Source organism: Suricata suricatta, chromosome 7 (assembly GCF_006229205.1).
Source record: "Suricata suricatta isolate VVHF042 chromosome 7, meerkat_22Aug2017_6uvM2_HiC, whole genome shotgun sequence".
Lineage (NCBI taxonomy): Eukaryota > Metazoa > Chordata > Mammalia > Carnivora > Herpestidae > Suricata > Suricata suricatta.
Genome location: NC_043706.1, coordinates 36,502,201 through 36,530,025, shown reverse-complemented (window position 1 = coordinate 36,530,025; position 27,825 = coordinate 36,502,201). Strand labels below are relative to the sequence as shown.

The 27,825-nt window shown below is 54.4% G+C and overlaps 1 protein-coding gene across 1 annotated transcript; it reads left to right on the top strand.

The window, feature by feature from the left end:
- The first annotated feature begins 410 nt into the window (after window positions 1-410).
- KCNK17 (potassium two pore domain channel subfamily K member 17) lies at window positions 411-14,169 on the top strand. Its single transcript, XM_029945030.1, has 5 exons — window positions 411-846; window positions 3,956-4,070; window positions 8,908-9,068; window positions 9,477-9,651; window positions 13,712-14,169. Exons 1-5 carry the CDS (start codon window positions 568-570, stop codon window positions 14,005-14,007), a joined length of 1,026 nt encoding a protein of 341 aa, XP_029800890.1. The 5' UTR covers window positions 411-567; the 3' UTR covers window positions 14,008-14,169.
- The last annotated feature ends 13,656 nt before the right edge of the window (window positions 14,170-27,825 follow it).

Genomic DNA, 27,825 nt, shown 5'->3' with positions numbered 1-27,825 from the left:
CCTCTTCAAAAGCAGGAAATGGACAGCCCCCTGGTCAAGGATCTCCTGGCCTACCACGTTCATAGACAAGTGGTGATTAGCTGGGGTCCTTCATCTTTGGGAAAGGAAAGGTGGTGTTGCAAGAGATCTAGGAAGCACTTGACAGGAGGCAAGTCTTAGTCTCGGGGTCCAAGAACCTAGGCTGGGGCCCTAAGACAATAAACTTGGCTTCTACTTTCTCTTCCCCCTGAGTGTGACTCCAGAAGTCCCTCCCACTGTTTGCTACAGTAGGACAGGCTGGGGGGCTCTGGGCCCCTTCCGCCTCAGAGCCTGCGGTCTCCCAGCACCCCTCCCCTTCTCCCTGAGCTAGGCCTGGGGGGTGAGCACTCCACACACATTCTAGGCGGGGCCAGATGCCCACAGCTCCAGCCTCATTTTGTCCCTGGGATTGGATCCCGGTGCAGGGTGGGGCAGGGCTGTCCCATTCTCCGGCAAGCCTCTGCTGAGAAAGCTGGGCCCAGGCAGGCGCTGGCTGGGGAGGGGACCAGCCGAGCTCCTAGCCTTTTCTTTCTGCCTCAGCCCTAGGCCATGGCTCCAGGCCCAGGCCTCCAAGCCTCTCTGGCTCTGTGCAGACCCCGAGCCCGAGCCCGGGCGGCTCCCGACCGCAGGGCTCCAGACTGCGCCGTGCCGAGCACCGTGCTCCTGCTGTTCGCCTACCTGGCTTACCTGGCGCTGGGCACCGGCGTGTTCTGGGTGCTGGAGAGCCCCGCGGCGCGCGATTCCAGCGCCAGGTTCCAGCGCGACAAGTGGGCGCTGCTGCAGAACTTCACGTGTCTGGATGGCCCGGCGCTGGACTCGCTGATCCGGGTCAGGGGCGAGCCGGGGCACCGGCGGGGGGCGGGAGGGCACGCCCCGGCTCCGGAGAGAGGCGGAGGGGACCGACGCTGGACGACTAGGGCGGGCGGGAGATGGGAGGGCTGGGCTGGACCGCGGATCCGGCTCCAGGGCGGCGGGAGGGAAGCGCACCTCGGCGCCCGGACCTCCTTTAGGGGGGAGAGGGCACTACCCACCTGGTCCGGATGGTTGCTGGGGGCAAACACCCGAATTTGAGCACGGGGACGACAGGGGGCATGCCTAGCCGGGTCGGGCCGACTGGAGGCAGGGCGCGCTGGACCGGCCTGGGAGGTGGCGGGGCAAGGGTCCCACTAGGACCGCGGGGCGCTGCGTCGGAGTCGCACCGCGGGCGAGGACGGAAGGGCGCGCCTGGGCCTCTCCACAGAGAGTGCAAACAGACAAACTGGGGGCGAGGTGGGCAGGGGGCGAGGGGGAGTGTCAGAGGAGGAGCAAGACTGAGGGCACCGTTGGAGTCTTGGGGGCAAAGGGTACAGGGCGCCCTTGTCCCAGCGGGTGAGTGGACGGGGTCGGAGCTCCTAGTGCGGAGACCCGACCGGGGACTAGCGGGGGCAGACACAGGGGCGCACTTTAGCTGAACCCGCTCTACTCGAATCTTCCGACTCGGGCTCGACGCGGAGGGGACGTAAAGACTGCTCAGGGGGTGGGGACTCAGCTGGGCGTGGGGAGGAGCAAGGCTGGGGAGGGTTCTTAGGGGCGGGGCGTCGCAGAAGGGCAGAGGTGTCCCTGGACTCCCCGCAGGGCCAGACTGCACTGGGACCTGCGGGGTTTGACGGATGCTTGAACGTCAGACAGCTGTGCGCCTAGCCCCGAATACCAGGCCTGCAGTCCCGCCTCCGTCGAAGAGGGCAGGGCCTGAGTCCCAGAGTCGCCACCACCAAGCCAGTCCCCAGAAGGTAGCAGGGAAATGCCCCTGGGTGGGAAGTGACGCAACACGGGAGCAGTGGTAGAGTCCTGAGCCTTGACTGGGCGGATCGTGTAGGGCCTGGAGCTGAGCCGGGAAGGAGGGTCTCTGCTGAGGACCTCAGGTAGCACCTCCACCCCCCACCTCTAAACTTTTACATGTACCGCCGGGCTGCCTGGTCCTGGAGGCTGGGTGACATCCCCTTCGCAAAGGTGGGGAACTTCAGTTCCCAGAGTGTAGGCCCAGGGAAGAGGACAGTGATGGCAGTGATAATGGTAAATGTGTCTGTGTGTCAAGCCTTGTCCCTAGTGTATTAGTAACTCTTTTCATCCTCACCTACCTCACAGGTAGGTACCTTTTTATCACCCCCATTTTCGAGATGAAGAAACTGAGGCTCAGAGATGTCAAATATAAATGCATGGCTACATAGCCAGGGATGGATATCAGTGCAGATGTGTGTATGTGGGTGTTTCCCACTGTTCCTCACAGGGCTTTCACTTCTGGACGCTTCCCTCACAACCCCCTTCTGCTGCCCCTGCACTTTTTTTTTTAAGTTCTTCTTTATTTCTTTTTGAGAGAGAGGGGGAGAGTGGGAGAAGGGCAAAGAGAGAGGGAGAGAGAAAATCCCAGTCTCTATCAGTTCAGAGCCCAATATGGGGCTCAAACCCACAACCTGTGAGATCATGACATGGGCCAAAGTCAGATGCTTTTTTAATGACTGAGCCACCCAGGTGTCCCTCCACCTGTACTTTGGCCCTTTTTCAACCATCCTCTGGCTTTGACCATCCCCCAGATAAGGATATGGTGTCTCCAACCCAGATCTCCCTCTGAGTATAGACACATGCATGCAGCTTCCTCAGATTCCCCCAAGATCAAGAGCAAGCAGCCCTCCTCCTCCCAGTCCTACACCCCAACTTATTCTAAATCTCTGTCATCTGCCCCACATCCCCACACCTCACAGTGGTTTAGATGATTCCCTCACTACCCACACCAAATAGGACCAGAGGCCTAGGCTTCTGAGTATCTCCTCTCTGTTCCTCCTGGCCCACACTGTGCCGGATGCAGGCCGGGCCCTCTCCATCACTCACCCCTGCAAGAGTCTCTCCACTTCTGGTCTGCTAACACCTATGCTGCCAGATGCCAGGGAACACACAGACCTGATCTTGCCTCCTCTTTGCTCGCTGACCTTGGAAGAGGCCTGCCATTCCATCCCTGGCGTGGGAGAGTCAAGCACGGCCTGGCTCCCATCTGCCTCTCCGTCTCCCTGTGCTAGATCCCAGGCTTTGCTCCTGCTGTCCCATCTACCTAAATGTCCCTTCCACCAGGAAGCAGTCCTTTTTGACCTTCAAAGAAAGCCCAACTAAAACATCAGCCCCTCCGTGAAGCTTCTGCTTCTACCCCCATCAGAATAAACACCTTTCCTCTCAGTATTCCTACAGCATTATATTTCTAACAACATTGATGATGGCCACCACTGCCACTTGCCATGTCCCACTCACTGTTCTGTCTACACCGACCACCTCATTGTACCTTCACAAATAATTCAATGGAGTAGGTGCTATTATTATTCCCATTTTCCAGATAAGGAAACTGAGGCACAGAGAAGTTGGGTATTTTGTCCAGGACCGTGCAGCTGCGCTGTCTCAGTTAAATCTGTCTCTGACCCGCTGAGGACTGAGATCCTGTCTCTTCCATCTTTGAGTCCCCTAAAACACCACTGTCCTGGCCTGGCCTACCTGGCCAGTGTTTGTTGCACTGGGGGAGCAGTGGAAGGGGGAACAAATGGTGTTATTCCAACTGGTGAGACATCCTGAGCTGACGGGGCCCTAGGGTGGGGAAGGAAAGGAGCTCTCCCCGTGGTGCCTGCCCCTGGGGGGCCCTGGTTGGAGAGGAAGAGCCAGCTCGCGTGGAAGGACGGAAATCAAAGCGTGGTGTGAGGCTTGTCCGTGTGTGTGTGTGCGCGTGTGCGTGTGTGCGTGCGTGTGCGCGCGTGAGTGCGTGTGCGTGCGTGCGCGTGTGTGCGTGAGTGTGTGCGTGTGAGCGTGTGCGCGCACGCCTGCACCCCCATGCATGTGTACTCATGCACACGCGTGATTGTGTTTGAGTGCAGGGGCCCAGTCGCCCCACAGAGCGTGGTGGTCACTGCAGCCTCTCCCCCAGGGCATCATCCAAGCCTACCAAAGTGGGGACATCGTCCTTGACAACACCACCAGCATGGGGCGCTGGGAGCTCGTGGGCTCCTTCTTCTTTTCTGTGTCCACAGTCACCACCATAGGTAAGAGCAGGATGGGGCCAGAGCGGGTGGGGCTGGGGAGCGTGGCCTCCCCCTGAAAGACAGCGGTCAGGGGACCAGGGCCTTTTGGAGGGGTTACTAGGGTCCTGTGTCTCCAAGTGCACTCAAGCCCCGGCACCACCTGGGGGCAGACTCTGGGGGCTGACCTGGGATTTGCTGAATCCATTTCTGCATTTTACCAAGCTCTCCAAGAGGTTTATATGCAACACAACGTTTGAGAAGTGCTGCTCTTGGGGGATTTCTGCCCCGCACAACCTTTCAGGAAGTAGAGAGCCCCCGTGCAGCAGCAAAGACGTGTTTCAGCTCTTTAAGTATCCTGGTCCCCTGAGCCAAGCCCACCCAACACTGGGGATGTGGAGGGCAAGGGAAAATCGGGAAGGAAAGAAGGGCAGAAATCCAAAAAGGGTCTTTCCGCCCCTGTTCTCAGCATTGGGGAAAGGTGTCCATTCCTGGAGGCCTCTCCCAGCTCACTAAGACACCCCTCACCGCCCCCCCATCACCTTCCTCTCCAGGCTCCCTTCCTCCCTCACACACAGGGACCTCTGGGACCAGAACTTCCCGTTTCAGGAGAGTGAAGGTGGAACCTGTCCTGAGGAAGGTGCCTGGGGGCTGTTGGAAGGGGAAGGAGAAGAGCAGCTTAGGTCTCCCTCCAGCTCTGAAACCCAGGAAATAACTCAAGTCCAGAGCCCCATCCCCCTGCATCTGGCCCCGCCCCTGCATGATCCTAGAGTTTCCACCAGGTGGCAGGCTGACACCACTGCTGACCAGCGGGGACCTCTACCAGCTCCTGGCCAGCCAGCATCCTCTCCCCAGCAGCTAGTGTCCCAGTGTCTGTCCTCTGGGAGCCAGGCAGGAGCACCCAAAGGACTCTGCTTAGCTTTAAATCAACCGATACTTCTTGGAAGCGGGTCTCAGGGCTACACAGAGCTTGGGTAATCCTTGAGGCAAGCATGCTTGGGAGGCTCCTGAGACTCCAGAGACCCTGTGACCCTGGAAGAATTAGTCAGGATGGCATTTATTCATCTTTACACCCCCTGGGTCTAGTACAAGGCCCAGCATACAGTGGGTACTCCAGTGCCAAAACACCCACGCCCTCCTGCTCTTAGTGATTTCCAGGGACGGGGTCGGGGTGGGGGGGATGTTTGATGCAGAATCACTGTGAGGAGGCCTCCTAGTTGTGTGTGGAAGGGGGTGGGGGTCTGTAGTCTCTATAGCCCACACCTCCTACACCCTGGACCCCAGATCCTGACTTTGGCCCATTGAATTCGAGTTTGGCAGCCTGTCTCTTCCTCTTTACTCTGTTCTGCCCTAAAGCTGTCTGAGCAGCTCTGAAGGAAATGAGGCGGAGGAAGGGGGAGCCACCCCACCCTGCACACATGGTCTACTTGTACTAGGCTCCATGAGATTGAGATTTCACTTTGTCCAGATGGTCCAACTTCCAAGGATCGGGCTTATTATTTTTGTGTCTCAGAGGTGGAAACTGAGGCACACAGAAGTTGCAATTTCCCCTAGGTCACAGAGCTAGTAAGCTGCAGAGCTGGGATTTGAAACCCAGCTGGGGGGCTACCTTGCTCTTTCCAGCAGGGCCTGCCTTTAGAAAGTTTACAAGATCGAGTGGAAATTCTTAGCAACAGGAAGAAAGAGAGGGCCATTCTAGGGTGAACAGAGGGGAAGTTCATGACCTGGTGATTCTGACCACACACACACACACACACACACACACACACACACACGGAAGGGTGCAGAGAGAGGAAGAGGGGGAGGGAGGGGAAGATGCGGTACCCGTGGAACACTCCGCAAAGGAAGGAAGGGCTACCCTGAGGGACAAGGCAGAGGATACCTCCTTGGTGTCACTGTCACCCTGAGCCCAGTACCCTGTGAGGGTTGTACCCTCCAAGCCCCAATATGAAACAGTGTCTGACAGGCCCACAAACACCTCTAGACCAGCTGGACCGGTCTGAGCCCCGCTCCAAATTGTCCATCATCTATGAACTCAATTGCTGGCTTGCTCATTTGTTCACTCATCTAGCCATCCATTCATTCAACAAATAGACTTAGTCGCTGAGGGAGCAGAAAGTTCTGGGAAGATTGGTGAGCAAAACTGGCAAGTCCTTGCCCTTGGGGGACTGACGTTCTAGCACAAGAGGACTCCACCCCACAAACAAACAGATACACAGACAACATTCATGTGGTAGGAGGTGCTTAGAGAAAAATAATGACAGGGAAAGGGGTCTGATAGTGATAGGGAACTATTGTATATAGGGTGGTCATTGAAGGCCATGCTGAAATCATAACACTGAAGCAGAGACATGAACACAATAAGGGAGAAAACCATGCAAATATCTGGGGAAGCAAGTGCAAAGGCCCTGAGGTAGGAGAATCACTGATGGACTTGGGGAACAGTAAAGAGGACCAGGTGACTGGAAAGGGTTGGAAAGGAAGGCTGACTTCAGAGGAGGTGCAGGGCAGCCAACCACACAAGGCCTTCCTGGGGTGTCCTAGGGGAGGGCTAGCAAAGCGAGAGAGGTGACAGGTGGGAGGCCTGCTGAAGGGAGAGGTGGCTTAGATGGAGCCATGGCCACTGAGCATTGAGCAGGCAAGGGAGGGCCTCACTGATCTCCACCGACGGTGCTCAGCTAGAGCTGCCTGAGAATGAGGAGGAGAAGAAAAACCCCACCTAACGTCAGCCTGAGGAAGGCGAAAGCTTCACAGGGGCCCTCCCAGATTTGGAATCCAAGTGCCACCATTCCACAGGTTAGACAAGACCCCCGGGGACAGAGGACAGCACTGGGGGGACCCACAGTTAGAAGAGGACGGGTCAGTGAGGAGTCAGGCCGAGAGGGTTACCAAGACATTTACCTCTCCCTGGATGCCCACAGAGAATTCCCTCCTCTAGACGAGGGAACCCCTAAAGGCCAAGAGCTGGAGGATGGGTGAGGCTCTAGAGGAGGTTGCTGGGGTCCTGAGACCACAGGCGGCCCAGCGGAGGTTGACCGTTCATCCATTCATTCATGCAGCAAACATTCCTTCCACACCTTCTGTTATACGCTTGGGGGCTCACATTCCCACCTGTGGCACTCTGCCATTGCCTTCTTTTGTCCGGCACGCAGGACACTGTGAGGGAGATGTCACCATCTCCTCCTACAGAGAGGGAAACAGAAGCTCAGAGAGGCCAAGCCACTCCCCTAAGGTCCCACAGCCTTCAAGCAGCAGAGCTGGGATTCAAACCCAGGAAGCGTGTCTGATTCCAAAGCCCACGCTCTAGACTAGTGCATGCTTTGGCCTCTCTCGAGACCATCTCCTCTGAGACCCCTCAGTGAAGGTGAGTGTAAACCACCGACTTCAATGCAGTACAAGTGAGCGTGGAGTACGTGGGAGTGCTGGCCAGTCTGGGCAGGGGGGCCAGGTATGAGACATCCATTCATGTATGTACATATTTGTTCCTGTATTTCCCATTCATGTATTCATTCATTCATTCTTAAACTCATTCAACACACATTTGGTGAGCACCTAATTAGGTATCAGATCCTGTTCCAGTTGCTGACAATATAAAGCTGATTATGACCTCCTGCTTTTGAGGGGGTCACAACCCTCCAGGATGGCAGACTTGGAAACAAATCATTCTCATACAGTGGATTACCCTCAAAGCTGGCCAAGTATTGGGGGAGCCACTGCACTGGGGCCACCATTTATAGGCAGGAGAGGAGGAGAGCATGCTTTTGGTAGAGGAAGAGTCATGTTCAAAGGCACAGAGGCAGGAGGGGGCCTGGGGATGCAGCAGGGCAGGAGTGCGGCCAGAACTGGGAAAGCAGGGGACCAGGTGGGCTTGGAGATGGGCTGGGTGAGACTTTGGGCCTTCCCCAGCAGACATGAGGAATAATGGCGGGTCATAATTGGGGAGATGAGATAAGCAAGCTTGCATTTAATACAAGACAGGACTGTGGTGGTGACCAAAAAGTGGGGAGACAGAGATGGAGGAGAATGAAAGAGGAAAGAAGGCCCAGGCTCACTGAATCTTTTGATTCACCCTCCCCTTGCCTCCCCCATCCCTTGTCTTCATGACAGAGAACATAGCCAACCTCCACCTGGCCCAGGTCACCTGACTGTCCATCCACAGCCCCTCACTCCCGAGGGGTTTGGGAGGGAGCCCAGGTGTGTTAGGGCTCTCTGGAAATCAGGCATCAAGGCAGAATCGGATGTACAAGAGATGTATGGGGGGAGGGAAGAGAGACCTCTGAAGGATGAGGAAGAGGTGGAGAGACGGTGAGAGCCTCCAGGACTGCAAAGTAGGCATGAATCCTGAGAAAGGAGAGAGGGAGGGAAGGGCCTGACTGCAGGGTAGCTCTGAGGAAGGGCTTGGCCAGGCCAAGCAGTGGGTGCCCCAAGCAAGACTGCCTGCTGGGGTGGGGGGAGGGCACATTGGCTTGGGGGCCATGCCCAGTGACAGGAGCCTGGAGGCCGCAGGGCCTTGGCTCAACTGGTGCAGTTGATCCTGGAGGTCCAGCACCTAGAGGCTCCACACCCTTCCATGCCCCTCCCCCATGTCCATCCAGAAAGGGGGAGATTAGGGAGAGAAGGGAGTCTGGCACTTTGTGTGTTTGAGCTCACACACACTGCTGAGCCTCCTGGAACTTCCGTTTTCCAGTCTATAAAATACAGAACAGAGTCCCCAGCTGGAATGGAGGTTGGACTGAGGGAGTGAAGGTATAGGGCCCCCTGCACAGTCCTGCACAGTCCTGGGAAAGGCCAGCTGAGAGGCTTAGGAATGAGGGCTCCCAGGAATGGAAAGGTCCCCTGATATGCCTCTGTCTTGCTTCAGGCTACGGCAACCTGAGCCCCCATACCATGGCCGCCCGCCTCTTCTGCATCTTCTTTGCTCTCGTGGGGATCCCGCTCAACCTCGTGGTGCTCAACCGCCTGGGGCATCTCATGCAGCAGGGGGTGCACCGCTGTGCCCGCAGCCTGGGGGGCGCCTGGCAGGTGAAGGGGCTGTGGGAGTGAGGGAGGGCTGGGCTACTTCTAGGATGAGTGGGGTAGTGGGAATCGGGGGGTCCCGGGGGCGGGTCACTGGAAGGATTACTTCTGGAAATCAGGGTTACTAGTGAGGATGTGCTGGGTGGGACTTTAGGCCGCTGCCCCAAATGGGGGTCATTAGTGATAAATTGGCATCCATGGAGGGCACGCAGTAGCAGCTGGCATTCTGGAAGGGTATCAGCCAACCGAGGTCTTGCCCAGGAACCCGAAGAACACAGAGGAGGAGGAAGGGCCCCAAGTGCAGCCCCGGGAGGGAGCCTTTGGACTGCCTCCAGCTCAGGAGCCCCCAGGCTGTCTGTTCCCCAGCCACTGGGCAGAAGCCACACGGGGGCTGTGCCCGATGTGCACCCACAGGACCCGGCCCAGGCTCGGTGGCTGGCGGGCTCCGGTGCCCTCCTCTCTGGCCTCCTGCTCTTCCTGCTGCTGCCCCCACTGCTCTTCTGCCACATGGAGGGCTGGAGCTACGTGGAGAGCTTCTACTTCGCCTTCATCACCCTCAGCACCGTGGGCTTCGGGGACTACGTGATTGGTGAGAGACCCCTGCAGGCAGCGGGAGGGGCGGCCTGGCCTCCACTCACCTGCTCCATCTGCTGGCGCCTGCTGTGGGCCAGGCCCTGTGGGGGGCTCGGAGGCCCAAAGCCCAGAGGACCCAGTCCTGGGCAGGTTCCACCCTTGTTGTGTGATGGGGCTAAGGTCGCCCAGGTAAAAAGTGACGACTGGAATTTGAACCCAGAGCTTGGGCCTGGCTGTAAGTCACGGCCCTGGTTCTCTAGATGAGCACTGGAAATGTCCACAGGCTCAACTATTGTTAGGAGAGCTCTCCAAATTAGGGAAGTCCCTGCCCCTCCCTCCCTGGTCCTTCCTTGTCCCGAGGTCTCTCCTCCTCACTTCACGCCGCCCCATGAAGCACCAAGCTCCCCACTGTTCCTGGGGTGAGAGCCATATATTCTACACCGCGGGCCACAGGGACCAACTGTCTCAGGAAATCCCAGCCTCCCGTGACCCCCGTTGGAAAACAATTGGCAGACAAACTCTGAGTGCCAGTAAAGAAGGGCTGTGTGGACCAGAGGGCCCAACATGAGGTTTAATCAGCCATCATTACCCAATGTGCGCAAGATAGGGGGCCCAGAAGCCACTGGCCTTGCATAGTAAAGCTGAGGCAGGTGCCCAGCAGGTGGCAGTGAAGGGACATTCTGTGGGGCTGCAGGGGTGGCGGGGTCCTCCACTCAGCCTCATTATCCCCCTTTGCTGTCCCCCAGCCCCCAAGCTTCCCCACATGAGCAGCTGGCCCCTGGCACCGCCACACTGGTCTCAAGGGGCTCTGCACCCTCCCTCAGACTCCTGGTCCTAAATTAGGGAGGAGGCCCTGTCCTTCTCCACATCTATAGAGACAGGACCCAGCCTGGATTATTGAAATGAGGTTTTGATGAGCTAGAGCATCAAGCAATTGTCACCCCTATTTTACTGAGGAGAAAGCTGAAGCTCAGAGAGGCCCAGCCATTTGCCTGGGATTGCACAACTAGCCAGAATTCTGATCGGTTGACTCCCCAAACTCATATTCTTTCCAGACCACCTCACGTATCCCCTCTCGGGCTTCAGTGTTCCTATATATAAAATGAGGGGTTGGGGATAGGTGATGGCTGAGACCCCCCTCAGTGCCTTCTCAACTGTGTGCGGTGTCCCCTTCCCTGAACATCTCCTTCCTTAAGAAGAGGTGTCCTGTGTCGGGGGCCTTGTGCTGTCCTCCATCCTGGGAGGGAGGCTGTTGCTCTGGAAGGAAATTTTTGAGGTTTCCTCCAACTGGTACACTCCCATGCCTACCCTCAAAGTGGAAAGACATGTCTGAAGAGAGCTGAGCCCAGTGGCTCTGAAGGCCACATCTATTCCCCCTCGCAGCTCAGAGAATGATTCTTGGGTCTTGCCCTCTCTTCTCTGTCCCCACTGCCATCTCCTTAGTCCAGCCAGGGCTGCTATATATGGCTGGTTATGCAGGTTGGGCACTGCACAACCCTAAGGTGTTGCCATTCACATAAAGCACATGGAATGGCACCCATTGATTTGTGAGGCCTGTATCTCTGCCCCTCCCCCTGGCTCTTAGGACCTTTAAAAGTGACAAGTGCTATCATGTCACCTGCCTAACTCCTGCGAGAACCTTCAGTATTTTCCCATAGTCCTAGGATGGAGTCCAAAATCCATGAGCAGGCTGGTGAGGGCTACTCTGTGTGGCGGAGCCCCGCCTCCTTCTCCACTCTGAGCTCTCCCTCTTTCACCCTGCATCCAGGCCACCAGGGGCTCAGCCTCAGCCCAGGGCTATGTGATGTGATGGGCCCTGCACCAGCCTCCTGCACCACCAGAGCTCAGGGTGTGAAACTCAGGATTGGCCCCGGTGCTGGTCCTGAACCCAGAAGGCCTGGTTCTCTGAGGATGTCCAGTGCAAGGAGAGGAGAGGAAAAATGGGAACAAGACTCTGTTCCCACTGATCACCAGGTCCCCCAAAGTTTTGTCCTGGATAGAAATATCTGTCGGCAGGCTCCCCTGGAATCCTGCCTGGAGAGGCCTCCAGGGGACTGAAGGGGAATCTTCGTAAGGATGTCCTGAGGCGCCGCAGTCCCCTGAGGCAGGGCGGACACAGGTCTAGACACCCTGGGAATGGGAAAAAAGGCCTGCACCAGCATCAAGGGAGGGCTCGTGATAGCCATGCAGCCATCTCTACTGGAGCAAAGAGAGCTGGTCAGGGTCCCTGCCTCCTACGAGCCACCCTGTGTGGAGTGGCGGGGTCAGGGTGACTAGAGCATGGGGCCGAGGCCTCCCAGAGTCCCCTTCCACCCAACATCCTGACTGGAGAGATGTGGTTCAAACCTACAAGGCCCTGGACAGACCACTCCCACAGGTGTCTCTCCACCTTCTTTGTCCTCCAAGGACAAGGTCAATCCCTTTTCTTGGATGGGAATGCTGAGGTTCACCACCGGGTCGCAAGGCACCCATTGTCTCTGTGACCGCAGCCCCAGGGGTGTTATCTTCACAGCTGCTCCCCTTTCCCCGAAGGCCATGGCCAGAGCAGCACCCTGGCCCCAGCCTCCAGCTCTTCCCTGGCCTCATCTCCCCCACCAGTTCCCCCAATTGCATTTGCAATGCAGTTGAGCGCCTTGCCACCTGCCAGATCGCCTGCCACTTATGATTTCGGCTAAAAAAAAAAAAATGAAATAAAAGGAGGGAAGTACACCTCCTCCCCTCCGTCGCCAGGAGCAAGCCGAACTGGTGGGTGGCAGGGGCAGAGCTGGCTCACGGCTGATCTCATTTGGGACCGCCAGCGGAATCTGGGCCCCGTAACTCAATCAGCCTAATCCAATCCCGGCTCTTGCCAGGCAGCGAGGTGGAGTCCAGGGCGGCAGGCTCATTCCCGAGCTGGGGCCCAGGAAAGGGGCGCAGGCCTGAATGACAGGGCAGAAGGGTGGTCATGGGGATAGGACATGGGGGTAGGACACAAAGACAGAGAAAGATGTTGAGAGAATAAGAGGACAGATCTCGCCCTTTGAATAATCCCCATCTGATGGGGGTGACAAGATAGACCTCTAGAAGAGAAGGAAGAATTGAGTTATGGAGCAGGCTCTTGAAATGACTTATCTAAGCCCCCCATGACCTCCATCTGTCCCTTCCCTCCGCCATTACTTACCCAGTCCTAACTATGTTCGGGGTGCCAATGTGGGGATCCCAGAGAGAATCAGTGACTTACCCAACAGAGGCACAGGGGCTGAGGTCTATCTGCAGAATAAGGGGAGTTAACTAGGCCAAGAAAAATTGGAAATGAGTATTCTGAGCTGGCAGGACTTAGCAAATGCTAAGGCCCCGGGGCAGGACTGGTGATGAGTGGAGAAGGAAGGAAAGCCCAGAGTGACAAGCACAGCACTCAGCAGAGAAAAGGTATGTAAATCAAGGCTGGGGGAGTAGATGAGGGTCTTGGGATAAGAGTTTAGGACTTCATCCCAAAAGCCAAGGGCTTGGGAAGAAAGGAGTCTCCTCATTTCACAGGTGAGGGACATCCAGACAGATGAAAGTCACACAGCCAGGGAGAACTGAGGCAGGATACAAACTCCAGTAGTTCCGCTGTTGTCCCCAAAGTTCCTGGCAAGTTGCGTCCGGTCAGACATGAGGGAACCAAACACAGAAAGAGGCGAACAACAGAGTGGGCATCAGAATCTCTTGGAAGCCTCCTTAAAACAGATTGCTGGGTCCACCCCCAGGGTCTGCATTCAGTAGGTCTGGAGTGCGGTCCAACCATTTACATTTCTAGCAAACTCTCAGGTGATGCTGATGCCACTGGTCCAGGGACCCCACTTTGAACCACGGGGATAGAGCACAGAGTCGGTAAGAAAGACAAAGATAAAATGTAGCTTCCAAACTCAAGGTGTCAATCCAGGAGGTTTCCTAGAATCCTATAGTGGTGACCACAGGGCTAGCTAGCAATGGCAGACGAATTTGAACTTACCATGTTCTGCTCATATACATCAAGCCATGTGTGTCTGTTTCCATTTGGGAATGTGGCCTTGACTTTCCCAGGCCCCCTTCCTCTGACTTTGCCTCTCCGCCAGGGATGGACCCCTCCCGGAGGTACCCGCTGTGGTACAAGAATACGGTGTCCCTGTGGATCCTCTTTGGGATGGCGTGGCTGGCCTTGATCATCAAACTCATCCTCTCCCTGCTGGAGACCCCGGGGAGTTCCTATTCCTGCTACCACCACAGCTCCAAAGAGAACTTCAAGCCCCGGAGCTGGAGGCAGAGCCCAGATGGGGAGGCAGAACAGCCAGGCTGCTATCTGGGGGAGCCTATGAGAATCACACAGCTTCCAGAGTCTACTCAGGTCTCACGCTGTGGAAAGGGTAACTAGTTATACTCCTGTGTGCGTTCCATCTTCTTCCTCAGCATCAAGAGCCCTGGCTTTCAGCTTGGCACATGACCACCCAGACTATAGACTACTTTTTTTATCTTCCCTCAAGGCTATTTGCAACTATATGATTAAATTCAGCCCAATAGAACACCCAGAAAAGAATCCTGTGGGACTTTACAACTGTGACTTTTTGCAGCAGGTGGTGTGCTCCTCTTCACCACTTATCCTTTTTCTAGCTGGCCGCGATGCTGATATAGTGGCTGGAGCTCTGGCAACCATGTTGCCCCATGAGGTAGAGGCCATGCTTGAGATCGGTGACACAGGGAGATAGAAAGGGCCTGGGTTCCTGATGGTTGAAGAGCTTCTGTAACCACCTGGACTGGATACTTCCAGACTTGATTTGTGTGAGAGAGAAGTGAATGTTGATCTTGTTCACGATAGTATCATTTGGGTTTTTCTGTCACGCACAACCACAGCTAGTTCTAACTGACATACACACCCAGAGACAAAGGCAGCATCTGAGACTGAAACATACACAGGATCAACTCCCTTTCCCAGGTGAGTTTTCCCAGGACGGGTGGGAGGAATGGATTGAGGGCTGACGTTCAAGGCCCCCTTCATATCCAGAGACCTTCCAAGTAAACTCACTCAAGATCTGCTGGCCACCGTCAGGGTTGATACAGCTAATAAGCAGCTGGTCCCCGTCTGGCTGCTCTATGGCTACCTCGAATCAGGCAAAAGCCAGTGGGCTCCTCGTGCCTCACCCTGCCCCGCTGCTATCACAGTTTGCTAGGCCAGGTAGGATTGGCAGAGGTTACTTGTTTTTGCAGAGCATCTCACCCTGAGCATTTCTGTCTCTCACTTAGGGTTGCTACTAAGGCCACATACCGGCTACCACACTCAGGTCCCGAGCCCAGTCAGCAGCCCCTGGCAATACCGGCCACACCTGAGGGTCGCCGGCGGCAGCTGCCATCCCGGCCTGGGCGGGTACCTGTGACGGGGACCCAGGGGGCCTCCATGTGGCCTCTCCCCGTGCAGCCTCAGAGCCCTCCTAAAATTGGGTCAAGGGCAGCCTTTTGGCCAAGGAGGAGGGAAGGGCTATTACACCATCCGATTTGCGCCATCTGGCCTGGCCCTAAGTGGACCACGGTCAGACCCAGGAGCAAACGCCAGTGAGTAAACAACAGGGTCTGTGTCCTCTTCCTGAGGCCCAGGGGCTGGGCAGAGGAAGATGGCGGTGAGGAAGCTATTGCTGGGGGCCTGGAACTGGCCTTCTTGGACTTGGCACACTCCAGAGAGGACCTGGAACTCCGACCTGGGAGAGACAGTGAGGCCGGAGTGCTGGGCTAGTTCCAATGGTTTCCACTCTGCCTCACCTCGAGCCCCTTGCTCCCCCTGCCTGGCCTCCTAAAGTCCCTCTCAGGCCCCTCAAGCCCTCTACCTGATGCACACCCCTTCCTGTGCTCACGATGCCCGCCCCAGAGAGCACAAGCCTGTGAGAGTGCCCATGGGTCAGAGGAAGGCTTCTTCTGATCATCCAGTTGCCTGCACGTGTCAGCTCCTTGGCCAACAAGAGGAGTCGTGCTGGAACCCTGAAGCACAAATCCAGAACGTGAAAGGGGCAATAAGACAGGAGAAGATAGGATTCGCTAGGCAGAGGGAAAGGTCAGGACCTGAAGTCCCCAGGTGGGGAAAAACACGTATTTTGGAACAATGCTGGGAGCCTGTGACCACAGCAAACCCCCTGGAGTGGACGGCCCCTCTTCAGAATGTAACAAATACCACCTACGCCCCCTCAGGGTCCCCTTGGGAATTTGACAAATGACCTGGCTAAAAATATGTGGTAGACCATAAAACCTACAACATACAAGGAATGGTATGGTCAAAGACCACCCTCGTACAATGGATGGAGCCAATCAGGAACGGACAACCCAGCATCTAGAGTTATCCAGCTGGTAAAGGTAGATAGAACCTGAGAAGGAACCAGAGGGAAGAGAAGGGAGGCTGACCAGACGCTTGTAAAACAAGGACCCTTGCCTATAGTCGAGGGCATATACTTTAAAATGTTCCCTTCTCTGAACAGAGTTTTCCTACTAGTCTTCCTCCCTGACCTCCTGTTCTCCTAAACTTTTGCCTGCTGCCCATTTTGTGTCCACCTCTTCAGAAACTATAGTCGGGGATGGGCAGTGAGGTCTTTCAGAGGAGAGGGAGGGGAGATGGGAAAGACAGTGGCATGAGAGAGTGCGCGGGCGAGGGACCAAGTCACTCATTCGCTCACGCCACCCCACCAAGGCCCTGAAGCAGGGACCAAGGGGGCCCCTCGGAGCAGCCCAGCGTAGCTGCTGAGGACGTGGAGCTCCAAGTCCGCCTACCTGGCTCAGCATCTCTGTGCCTTGTGCAAATCATTTAACATCTCCCTGCATCTGGTTTCTCCCTCTGCAGATGGAGATAAAAGCAGGGCAGTGCGTACCATCCCAAAGCATGATGCGCAACTCCACTTGTGGCCTTCCACAGCAGGTGCCCGTGGACAAGGCAGGACACAGGTGCTGTGCAGGCTGGCGGCTGCGTGGCGGGCAGCGCCTCTGCTGACCCCTCTCGGGGCTCGGGACCGACCAGGCAGGCTTGAGTGAGCAAGTGGTGATGCAGGACAGAGCCCTGCCCTTGGAGGCTCCCAGGCTAATACCATCACACTGCTGGCTGGGATGATGGGGTCTGGACACGCGTGAGTCACAGGGGACCCTCCTGGCGGGGACCAGGAAGTGCATGCCATGCGTGCAAACGCAGGGCCAGGGGACCGGCCACGGCTGCTCCCACAACGCTGCAGCACGGGCGGACCCCTCACACCAGCGGCTGCCCTGCTTTCTCTCTCAGACAGGCTGTCCAGCTCTGTGGCTTCAGTGCCACCGAGGCAAGATCAGATGCACCATCACATGGTGCTTCCTTCTAGAACAGTGCCACCCTCCATCACCACGTCATCATCCGGTCATCACCATTATTTCCCAACATTTATTGGGTGCTTATTATGTGCAGGCACTGTTGTAAGCTTTTTGCTTGTACGAAGTTATTTACTTCTCCCCTCCGTGCTGGGAAGGGAGCTGTTCTCTTCAGTGCTGTTTTGGTTTTTTTTAATAGTTTATGGTCAAATTGGTTTCCATACAACACCCAGTGCTCTTCCCCACAAGTGCCCTCCACCATCACCACCACCTCTTCTCCCCCCTCCCCCTTCCCCTACAACCCTCCGTTCATTTTCAGTATTCAGTAGTCTCTCAAGTTTTGCATCCCTCTCTCTCCCCAGCTCTCTTTCCCTCTTCCCCTCCTCATGGTGCTGTTTTAAGATGGAAGGGGTGGGGGGAGTGAGATTTTCGGTGGATGCAAAGTGAAGGTAGACACCCATCCTGGTGGGTAAGACTCTTCCTTTATGCCCCGTGTGATCTTGACCAGCCACTCCCCTTTCTGTGCCTCGGTTTCCTCTTCTGTAAAAGAGGAGGCTGGCTTCAGCTGAGTCTGCATCTTACAGCCTCTGTTCCCTCAGCTTCCGTCTGGATTGTTCTAGTTGACCACATTTCAGGGAGGGCAGTTCCTGACCCCACCCATCTCCTGGGCCATCTTAAACACTGGAATCCAAGGAGGCTCTCTGTTTCTGTTTCTCCTCTTTCTGTCTGTCTGTCTGTCTGTCTTTCTCTCTCTCTCTCACACACACACACACATAAACTTCCAGAGTCCTTCCCTCACGGTCCCTCCAATGCCGGAGGCCTGGCTGGGGGAGGGGTGTCCTTTCATTTTAGGAGCTGGGTTGGAGAAGGGCTTGACTCAGTAGCAGCCAGAAGACCCCCAGAGTCTGAGCAATAGCTATGCTGAGGCTCCCCTCATCCCTACTTCCCTCTACCCTTACCTCACCGGGTCCCCACCCCTGGGCCCCAGGCCCAGAGAGCACTGGCCTGAAGTTGGCCCCTCACGGCCCCCCTCTGCTCACGCCAAACCACCCACACTACTGGTCACTTGGGCTCTTACCCCCACCCCCCACACACTCTCAGTGCTGGGCCCTGGCCCTGGCTTCTCTGTCCCTCCCTCTGTCTCCCTCACCCAATACTGTGTATACCCTGGTATGTCCCCTTGCCCTTTGCTGAGCAAAACTCATCTCCAGATAAAAATGTCCCTTGAGGGGCACCTGAGTGGCTCAGTCAGTTAAGTGTCTGACTTCACCTCAAGTCATGATCTCACAGTTCGTGGGTTCGAGCCCCGCATCAGTGTGTGCTGACAGCTCAGAGCCTGGAGCCTGCTTCAGATTCTGTGTCTCCCTCTCTCTGCCCCTTCCTCGGCTCACACTCTGTCTCTTCTCCCTCTCAAAAATAAATAAACATTTTTTAAAAGTTCCTTGAGGCCAAGGCGACAGCAATCCCCCTGCCCCTCAGCCCATCCCTAGGGTCTTTGCCCAAGATTCCTAGCCTAGCCTCCCCCTACTCCAATCACAAAACCTCTCCCAACCCCTCAGAGACCCATGGCAACCCAAGGCTTGGAGGCAGGAGGGGCAGCCAGAACTGGACGCCTCCCACCTCAGTTACGACTCTCCTGGGGAGCCAGGGAGGCTCCCCCCACCCCACCAGCATGTTCCACAGAAACGTAAAAGCAAAAACCATTCAGACTCACTTCCCGCCAGCCTGCCTGAACCAGGCAGGATTCAGGATCCTGGAGTTGGGATCCTCTTCAGCCTTTGCCCACATTCCAACATTTCCACATCTTTTCAGACCAACTTTTGTCTCATTTATTCTTCCCTCGGTTCAGGCATACATGAATCATCTATATCCTGACTCTATCAATTACCTGCTTGCTGTGCAACATTTGAGAAGTCACCTAACCTCTCTGAGCCTAAAACAGAAAAGTTGATAGCATCCTCAGGAATGTTTTGATGAGTGCAGGGGAGTGAGTAATGAATGAGAAAGCACCGTGTTGGATCTGGCACCTCACATCACGGGGCTCAGAAATATGCGTTTCCCTCCCTTTCTCTTCTTCTTGGACTGAAGCTTTCCCTGACCCCACCCTCTTTCATCAGGCAGCTCCTAGAGCCCTTCCGCATCCTTTCCTTTCAGAAGACCTCCTAGACCCGCCTACCCTTTGGCCTCCAGTGGATTTGGGAAGGGCAGGAAGTGAGGTGGGGATGGAAGAAATAAATTTGCCAAAGCTCTGAAGCCAAGGAGACAGACTGTAAAGTGAGAGGGTTAGTGTGTGTGTTGGAGGCGTGGCCCCTGTCCACCCACTGGCCGACCTCTCAGGTCAGGTCGCTTCCCGGGGCGGGGGGGGGGGGGTGAGCCTTCCACAGCGCTCCTCGGTAATCTGTGTTGGCTCCTTCTCCCCATCCACTCTCAGACTTTCTCTGAACCCCCTGGGCTGTCACCCAGGCTCCTGTGGGCTTTGGCGTCTGACGTGATGAGGGTGAGAGAGAAAGTGGTGGGAGAGGAGGAGGAGAGGAGAGAAGTCAGGGTGTTGGCCTCCTTTCCCAGCAGGCCCTGGTTCGGGCAGTGTGGTGCTTGCCTAAGAGCCTAGTGCTTGTCCTGTTGGTCCCTTTCCCAGGGTAGCATTACTGACTGGGTTCTAGTAACAACATCACTCCCGCCCCGCCCTTTCGGGACCAGGGTTGATAATGACTCCCCATGTTGCCCAATCCGGGGATCTGCACCATCACCCAGCCCTGCCCACACTCTCCCTTCGTTACACTCTCTGCAATGAACCCTCGGGAAATGCGGTCTGCTTCCTTCAACGACCCAACTGATCCAAGCATATGGTTCATCAGTCCCCACCCCCCACTACCTGAGCCAAACTGCAGCCCAGCGAGGGGACAGGGGCTCAGAACACTGCACTAAAATCATGGAGGACTCACCCCAGCCTCCCTGATCCAGGAGAGGCTCCAGCTCTTGCTCCAGGGTAACAAGAGTGGAGACCCAGGCCAGCGCCAGTCACTCCGTCACCACCCTTGCCTGCCTCTGCCTGGCTGGGGACAGCAGAGCGAAGGAAGGGGGGAAGGCCTCCCAAGGGCGTTCTGGGCCCTGCAGAGAAGTCGGGGAGGAAGGGATCGACCCTGTGCCCCACAGGAAACTCTATCAGACTGGGAGCTCCGGGTCTCCCCCCATCTGACTAGGGGCTCCCTGAGTGCGGGTTGGTCTCTCTCCTGTGTTTTCTTATCATCCCCACATGCAACTCCAATGGGAAACAACTCCTCAGTGCAAAACTTAGGGACACAGGAAAAGTACAAAGTGCAAGCCCCAGACTCAGGTACGGAAGGTCTCTCTAAAAGGCCCACGGAGCAGAGCAGCTCACGAGTGGCCCAGAGCTTGTCCCCAGGAGCACTTGTCTGGCCTCAATTCCATCTTGCTAACTCACCCCTGTTATACCCGTAGGCAGGTCACTTCGCCTTGGGGTGGCCAACGGGTCCCAGGTCTCCAGAAACTGCTGCTTCCAAGGACATGCTTTAGTCCCAGGAAAAGCGGGACAATTGTTGGCTCTCCTTGACCTCCCCGTGCCTCAGTTTCCTCATATGTGAAATGCAAATGACAACATCAATGTGATGATGATAGTAGCAACATCTGCCTCATGAGGCAGGCTGTGGTATAGATGAAGTTACTTCATGCAAATCCAGAACTTACCCGGCACAGAGTAAGTTCTCTATGCTTTACTTTCTGTAGCTGAGCTCTCCAGGAGCAGATTACGGGACAGGATTTGCCTGCAAGTTTATTTGGGAAGTGGCTCCAGAAAGCCCCAGTCAAGAAGTAAACCAGGGGAGGCATACAGGAAGTTGAGGGGCAGGTGAGGGCCCCATCCCACCGCAGAATTCAAGCCTGGGTGGAGCCTGGCTCCCAGCTGCCTGCCCTGAGGGGCAAGGAGGCCCAGATATAGGACCCCAATCCCATTTCTCACCACTTGAGGGCTGCTGTCTGAGCACGGAGGAGCTTACTCCTCAGCACATGTGGCCCAGGGTCTGCAGAGGACATGGGAGCGTAAGTGCAGAGTGAGCAGGGCACCGTCATCACATACGTGTTAACCACACTTCAACTGTGCAGGAGACACGGGAGCAGAGGGGACACCTGCCCAGCTGCGGAAAAGGGGGTCAAGGCAGGAGGAGATATTTTCTGGGTGATCTTTGCAGCATGAATACAAGTTTTCCAGGTAAAGGAGGAAGTAAGCCTTGCACATGATGGGCTCTCAATACATATTTAAATGGATGCCAAATAAGTCAAGAGATTCAAATGCCTGTACCAGTGGGGCTGATTAGATGGTGGAGAGGCATGGCCAGTGAGAAGAGGAGGTGATGCAGTCAGACCTGGGGGAATCAGGAAAGGCTGGATCAAGGCACAAGGACCCCAGTTAACAGGTGAGGAAGAGGGAAGGTAGACCATGTGCCTACCTTCAAGAGCAAAGGCAGAGAACCAGAAATGGGCAGGACTAGAAAGAAATGCCAAAGAAAGGGAGGGAAGGAAAGGGAAGGGGAAAGGGAAAGAAGGGAAAAGAAGGAAGGAAGAGAAGGGAAGAACTGAACTTAGAGGAGGAGAAGAAGAGGCATAGAAAGCTCAGTTATAGGAGCAGAGTGAGAACTATGAGGTCTTGTTTCCCAGAGGTCAAAGGAAGAGAGGGAAAACAAAGCTTTATCAAGTACTCAAGGAATGAGTCCTGCCCAGAGTGGAGGTAATCCAAGAAGGCTTCCCAGAGGAGGTGAGCCCTGAACAGGGAGCTGCTGTGAGTCCAAAAACAGGAGCTTCATGGAAAGAAGGCTGCAGGGGCCCTGTGAGTGAGAGGGAGCAGAGGACCAGGCGCTGCCAGCAAGCCAGAAGGAGGGTGGGTTCCAGTGGTTATTACCAGAACTGCACAAATATTGTTGTTTTGACTGGTAGTGGGGATCGGTTTATTTTTCTCCGGGAACCACAAGTGTGATGCACAGGTTCATTTTAGAACATGACACCACGGGAAGAGCAGCAATCTCTGGCCTTGCCTTTCCCACTTCTGGTAAGATGCACACATGCACATACCCACACAGGCGCACACACACGCTCACACACACACACACGTGTGCACGCGCACACACACACACACACACACACACAGAGTCATAAAAAATAACCCAAACCACAAATGTTTAATCCACCAACGCCAAATGTCTGCTGGAAATATCTCAGTTGTTGCAATGGTAAGAGCGTCTCACTTTTTTATACGCAAAGCACTTGCAACAGTGCCTAGAATATAAAAATCCCCGTAAACATCTTTACTATCGTCTGGAGGTGAAGAGCTCAGCAGCTAAGGGCGTGGACGTGCAGCTGCATCCTCTGAGTGCGGAGCTCACCCCGTCAACTACCAGCTGTGTGACAGCGGACAGGTTGCTTAATCTCTCCATTTCTTCATCTAACATGGGAATAATAATAGCACCTCACTCAAAGGGTCGTAAGAGTAAATGAATTAGTAACATACAGAGAGCTCAAAAAACAGTCTAGCTTGGAGTAAATACGTTATACACATGGTAGTCATTGTCATCCCCATCACGGCCTGCCCATGAAATGCCCAAACTCCTTAGAGCCTATGCCATAGACTCCCAGCCCCCCGACCCCTCAGCTCCCCTCTGAAAACCAACCACACCCTGGCCAGCAGTGTCCTGGAACTAGAGGGACAGAGAGAGAGAATGAATGGGTGATCCTGTGTGTTCAACAGGAAATGTCAGATGCCCAGAAGCCTTGACCCCAAGATAGTGCAGACCTCTCCCTTCCACCCCTAAACCACATAACGGCCTCCGGGCCCAACACCACAGCTAGACCTCTCTCCACCCACTGCCTTCAGGAAGAGGAGTCTCCTAAGGAGAAGGCAGAGCCATGTCCCCTCTGGCAGAGACGTTGCCCGCACCAGCTAAGTTCCAGGGGTGGGGAGGGCAGACCAACTACAGCTTGGGTCCGGTCAGGGTCAAGTCTGTCTTGGGGGCTGGCTGTGTCTGGGGAGAAAGGAGGTGAGGGCGGGGGGCCCTGTTTCCAGGTTTGGAGCAGGACCAGGGGCTCCCAGTGCGTGTCCTCAAGTGTGCAGACTCCAGGGTGCGTCCACGTCCCCTAGAGGGCATTTTGAACACCTGCTGCTGGCCAGACCCCCAGAGTGTGTGACTTCTAGGACAATTTGGTCTTCTAACGAGTTCTTGTCTTGAAGCTGCTATACCAGGAAGCACGCTTGAAGACACCCTCGTTTAGAAGCTCCAGCCTAGTCCAGCCTCGACAGAACTTTGAATCCCAGTTCTACTCCTAAGAGCTGTGTGACCTTGGTCAGGTCACTGGACTTCTTGGGCCTCAATCTTCTCACTTCTAAAACCAGGACTCTAGGGGTGCCTGGATAGCTCAGTCAGGTGAGTGTTCGACTTGGGATTTCGGCTCAGGTCATGATCTCAAGGTTCATGGGCACCAGCCCCTCATTGGGCTGACAGAGTGGAGCTTGCTTAGGTTTCTCTCTCTCTCTCTCTCTCTTTCTGCCTCTCCCCTCTTAGTGAGTGCACTAAGTACACATACCTTCTCTCTCTCTTTCTCTCTCTCTGTCTCAAAAATAAGTAAATAGAAACATTAAAAAATAAAATACAATAAAACCAGGACTCTAATACCCAACCTCGGGGTGGCTGTGAGAATTCCAGAAGGACATGGAGGCAAAGTGGCCGGCATGGTCTCTGGCTCTGGGGAGACAGACACTCTGGCTGTGGCCATTATTCTTCCAATGTCTGGAACTAATAGTTTTTCCTGTAATACACCCCTAATTATTACTTGGGCACATAGCTGCCCAGAATAAAGACCTTATTTCCCAAGCCTGCTTGACACAGTGCAGCCTTATGATAAGAACTGACTAGGGGCGCCTGGGTGGTTCAGTCGGTTAAACATCAGGCTCTTGATTTCAGCTTAGGTCATGACCTCATGGTTCATGGGTTTGAGCCCCAATCAGGCTCTGCACTAACAGAGTGGAGCCTGCTTGGGATCCTCTCTCTGTCCCCCTCTCCCTGTCCCTCCCCAGCTCACGTATGTGCACACACTTTCACTCTCTCTTTCAAAATAAATAAACATTTTTTAAAAGAGCTGACTGAGAATTGTATACTAAATGGGATACTGTTTTACTACTAAAACAGAGATGCAAATGGTAGTTACCTAACTAATGGAGAAATACATTTTTAATGTTATTTTTTTGAATGTATTTTAGGGACAGAAAGAGTGAGCAAGTGCAAACCAGGGAGACGGGCACAGGAAGAGAGAAAGAATCTTAAGCAGGCTCCACACTCAGCACAAAGCCCAACGTGGGGCTTGGTCCTACGATCCTGGGATCATGACCTGAGCCAACATCAAGAGTCAGAAGCTCAACCAACGAAACCACCCAGGTGCCACTGCATTTATTTTTCATTTAAAAGCCACGTAGGTGGTCTATGACCCTTCTCTCGTTGCTCTATCATTCTCAATGTAAGACCCTCATCTCATCCTATAACATGGCTGCTCCAGCTCCTGCCATCACATCCACATCCCAGCCAGTGGGAAGGAGAGAAAGGAGAAAGAAAGGTCATCCTTGTTCGCTTTATGGTCACAACTAGTGCTGTAAATATCATTTCTACTCACACTCTATTGTTTGGAAGTCAGTCACATGACCACATCTAACTGCAAAAGGCTGGGCCATGCACTTTTCAGATGACCAGGTATATAACCAGTTAAAAATGCCGTTACGATGTCGGAAGGGTTGAATGGCCACAGTGTTTGCAACAGGATAGAGTCAGTTAGTGTGCACAGCCTCTAGGAATCGCCCTTAGAGGAAGACATTACTTGCTTTTTCAGCCCTTACTTCTTCTCGTTGCTGGAATATTATATGTGATGACAGAAGTTTAAATGGCCCCTTTGGACCATGAGGTGAAAGTTGTGCTCAGGAAGCAGATCGACCGCGTAGGAAGGCTTGTGTTCCGACCGTCGTGGTGCTTCCATACCAGCCCTGAGCCACTCCCCTCTGGGCTTGGTTTACGTCACTTAGCCCCCTGCTCTTTGGGATTTTCTGTCCTGGAAGCTAAGTTTAATCTTAGTTGACAGTCTTCTTCTTCTTCTTCCCAGCCACCTGAGCCACTCGCCTCCTAGCACTCCAGCTCAGTTTCCCCAAATTGTCAGGTGTCACAGGTTCTGGGAAATGGCAGGGAAGACGGGGATTCATGGGGTGTTCTAGTATTTTACTCAGCTCTTAGCCATGCACTCCGGCCCTGGGTTACTTGCCATGGTAGACTGAAAAATGGCCCCAATACGTCTTGCCCTGGATCTCTGCCTTTTGCTGTGTGACCTGCAATGCCTTCCCGCTCTCTGTGTGGACTTGGCCACGTGACTTGCTTTGCCCCAGGGGGTGTCAGCAAATGAGATACCAGCAAAGCCTCAAACAGTGTTTATGAGTTTGAGCTTGTCTCTTTCGCCCTCCCTCTCTTTCTCTCTCTCCCTCTCCCTCTTTCTCTCTGTATGTGCAGCTCTGGCTCTGTCTGCCATACCCATGAGAACATTTCTAGACTAACCTACTGGAGGAAGGGAAGCAATGGAGCTGGGCATTTCTTTCTTTTTTTTTAAGTTTAGTTTTGAAAGAGACAGAGCACCAGAGAGGCAGAGAGAAAAAGAGACAGAAAATCCCAAGCAGGCCCTGCTCTATCAGCACAGAGCCCAGTGTGGGGCTCGAACTCATGAATGGTGAGATCATGATGTAAGCCGAAATCTAGAGCCGGTCGCTGAACCCACTGAGCCACCCAGGTGCCCCGAGCTGGTCATTTTATTTCAGAAGCAAGAACCAAGGCTCAGAGAACATGAACTGCCCATGGGCATCTCTATGAGAAAAAGGGGGAAGGAAAGAAATGACAATATCCTCAATTCCTGCTACATGCCTAGACTCATCAATTCACTTCAGCGAGGTGGTAACACCAGGGCCAGGCCTCCATCCAGCCTCTGGCCTGGCGTTAAAGCCCTGGGTGTCCACACTACCCCACAGTGCCCCCAGAGACAGCCCCTGACCCTGTTCCCCCTCACCCATTCCAGGGCAGAATCTACCCTGAAGCGGTCCTCTCGGAGGACAGACCTCAGTGTTGTTAAGTCCAGGTGTGTTAGTCGGCTCAGGCAACTGTAACAAAATACCACAGGCTGGGTGACTTATAAACAACAGAACTTTATGTCTCACAGTTCTGGAGGCTGGAAGTCTGAGATCAAGGTGATTGTGTGTGGTGAGTGTCTGCTCCTGGTTCATAGATGGCCATCTCCTCACTGCGTCCTCACATGGGGCATGGGCACAGGGAGCTTTCTGGTCCTCCTTTATAAGGGTGCTAATCCCATTCACACAGCCCTCCGGAAGCCCTGACATCCTGATGCTGTCACCTTCCAGCCTCACCTTACCTGCCGCTTGCAGCACGTTGGCATGTGCATGGCTTCCCTCTCCTGGATTTCCTCCTGCGCACCTGGCCACGCTTTTCAGGTGTAGCAGGATAGTCTGTCTGTCTTTATTTCTGTTCCTTTTATACTTTCCTCTTTTCCTTTCTTCCTCCCTCCTTTTTCTTTTTTTCTTTCTTCCTTCCTTCCTTCCTTTCTTCCTTTCTTCCTTCCATTCTTCCTTATCTCCTTCCTTCCTTCTCTCCTTCCTTTCTTTCTGAAATGGAAGATAACTGACCTTCTTTGTCAGATAAAGGGTCACCTCTAGGGGACACTTAGCTACTCAAATGCAGGGCCACCACGCATTATTGTTCTGTGCTTGGGGGAGCTGGTGGATAATTTGCAAAATCCTTAAAGACATTCCTGGAGAGGAATGTGCTGTACCAGTTATAATAGAGCCCCTCTGGCCATGAGATTTGTGGATGGATTAGACTACAAGGCTCCAGTCCTCTCTCACTCCATGCTTAACCTCAGGACCTGGCCCTTGGAGACAAATAGACCCCTGAGAGTATTGTCAGTTGCAGATAACAAAGTGCCAGACGGAGATGTTGGCGCTCCAGCAGCGGGACCCATGGAGCCTGGAACCTTTAACTGGAGTCCTATCTGCTATTCCAGACCCCACGGCTAGCTCTGTTTTCTGTAAATGTTGGTTTTCTCCCAAGGTTCATCCTTAGGCCATCTTTTTTCTCATTCCATATTTTCCCCCTAGGCCATCAAGTGCCTGCCAAGATTTCAACAACCAACCACAGCTTGACCTCTCTCAAATTTTCATCTCTAAACCAGATTTCTCCTTTGAGCTCCTGAAGCTAAGCAGTCAAGGTCATCATCTTCCAATCATCTCCTGGTTCAAGATGGCCACTTGAGCTCCAGCCATGTTGTCCCCATTCTCTGGGGAAGGAGGAAGGGAAGAAGAGATGTTCCCCATTCCTCACCACTTTCGGGGAGATTTCTTAAAGAGCCAGGCACACATTTGCTTATATATCAAGGGCTAGAAGTTAGTCACAAGATCACTTCTCACTTCAAGGCTACCTGGGAGATGTCGTCTTTGTCTGGTGTCTCCCTACTTTATCAGCCTTGTTTTTTGTGTCACTGTCACACTCTGCCTTCCTCTCTCTGCAATGGTCACATTGACATTCTCTTTGTTTCTCCGACAATCTCAGTTCTCTGTCATCTTGAGGCTTTTGTATAAAGCGTTTTCTCTGCCTAGAACGCCGTGCAGTCTCTCCCCTCACTCCATCCCACATGCTCAACCCTACCAGTCAGTGCTCAGCTCGGACACTACCCCCTCAGAGGCCTCACCAGAAGGAAGTCATGACCCCTTTTGAAAGCCCTCACATCTCCCTGAAAGCTTCTTTCATAGCACTTACCATACAAGTTTGCAATTCTGTATTTATTTTGG

Excerpts from the sequence above, each read along its gene's own strand:
- KCNK17 (XM_029945030.1), top strand. The coding sequence starts at position 568 with ATGGCTCCAGGCCCAGGCCTCCAAGCCTCTCTGGCTCTGTGCAGACCC. Across the intron at positions 4,071-8,907 it reads GTCCACAGTCACCACCATAG|GCTACGGCAACCTGAGCCCC; the intron begins GTAAGAGCAGGA and ends GTCTTGCTTCAG. Across the intron at positions 9,652-13,711 it reads CTTCGGGGACTACGTGATTG|GGATGGACCCCTCCCGGAGG; the intron begins GTGAGAGACCCC and ends CCTCTCCGCCAG.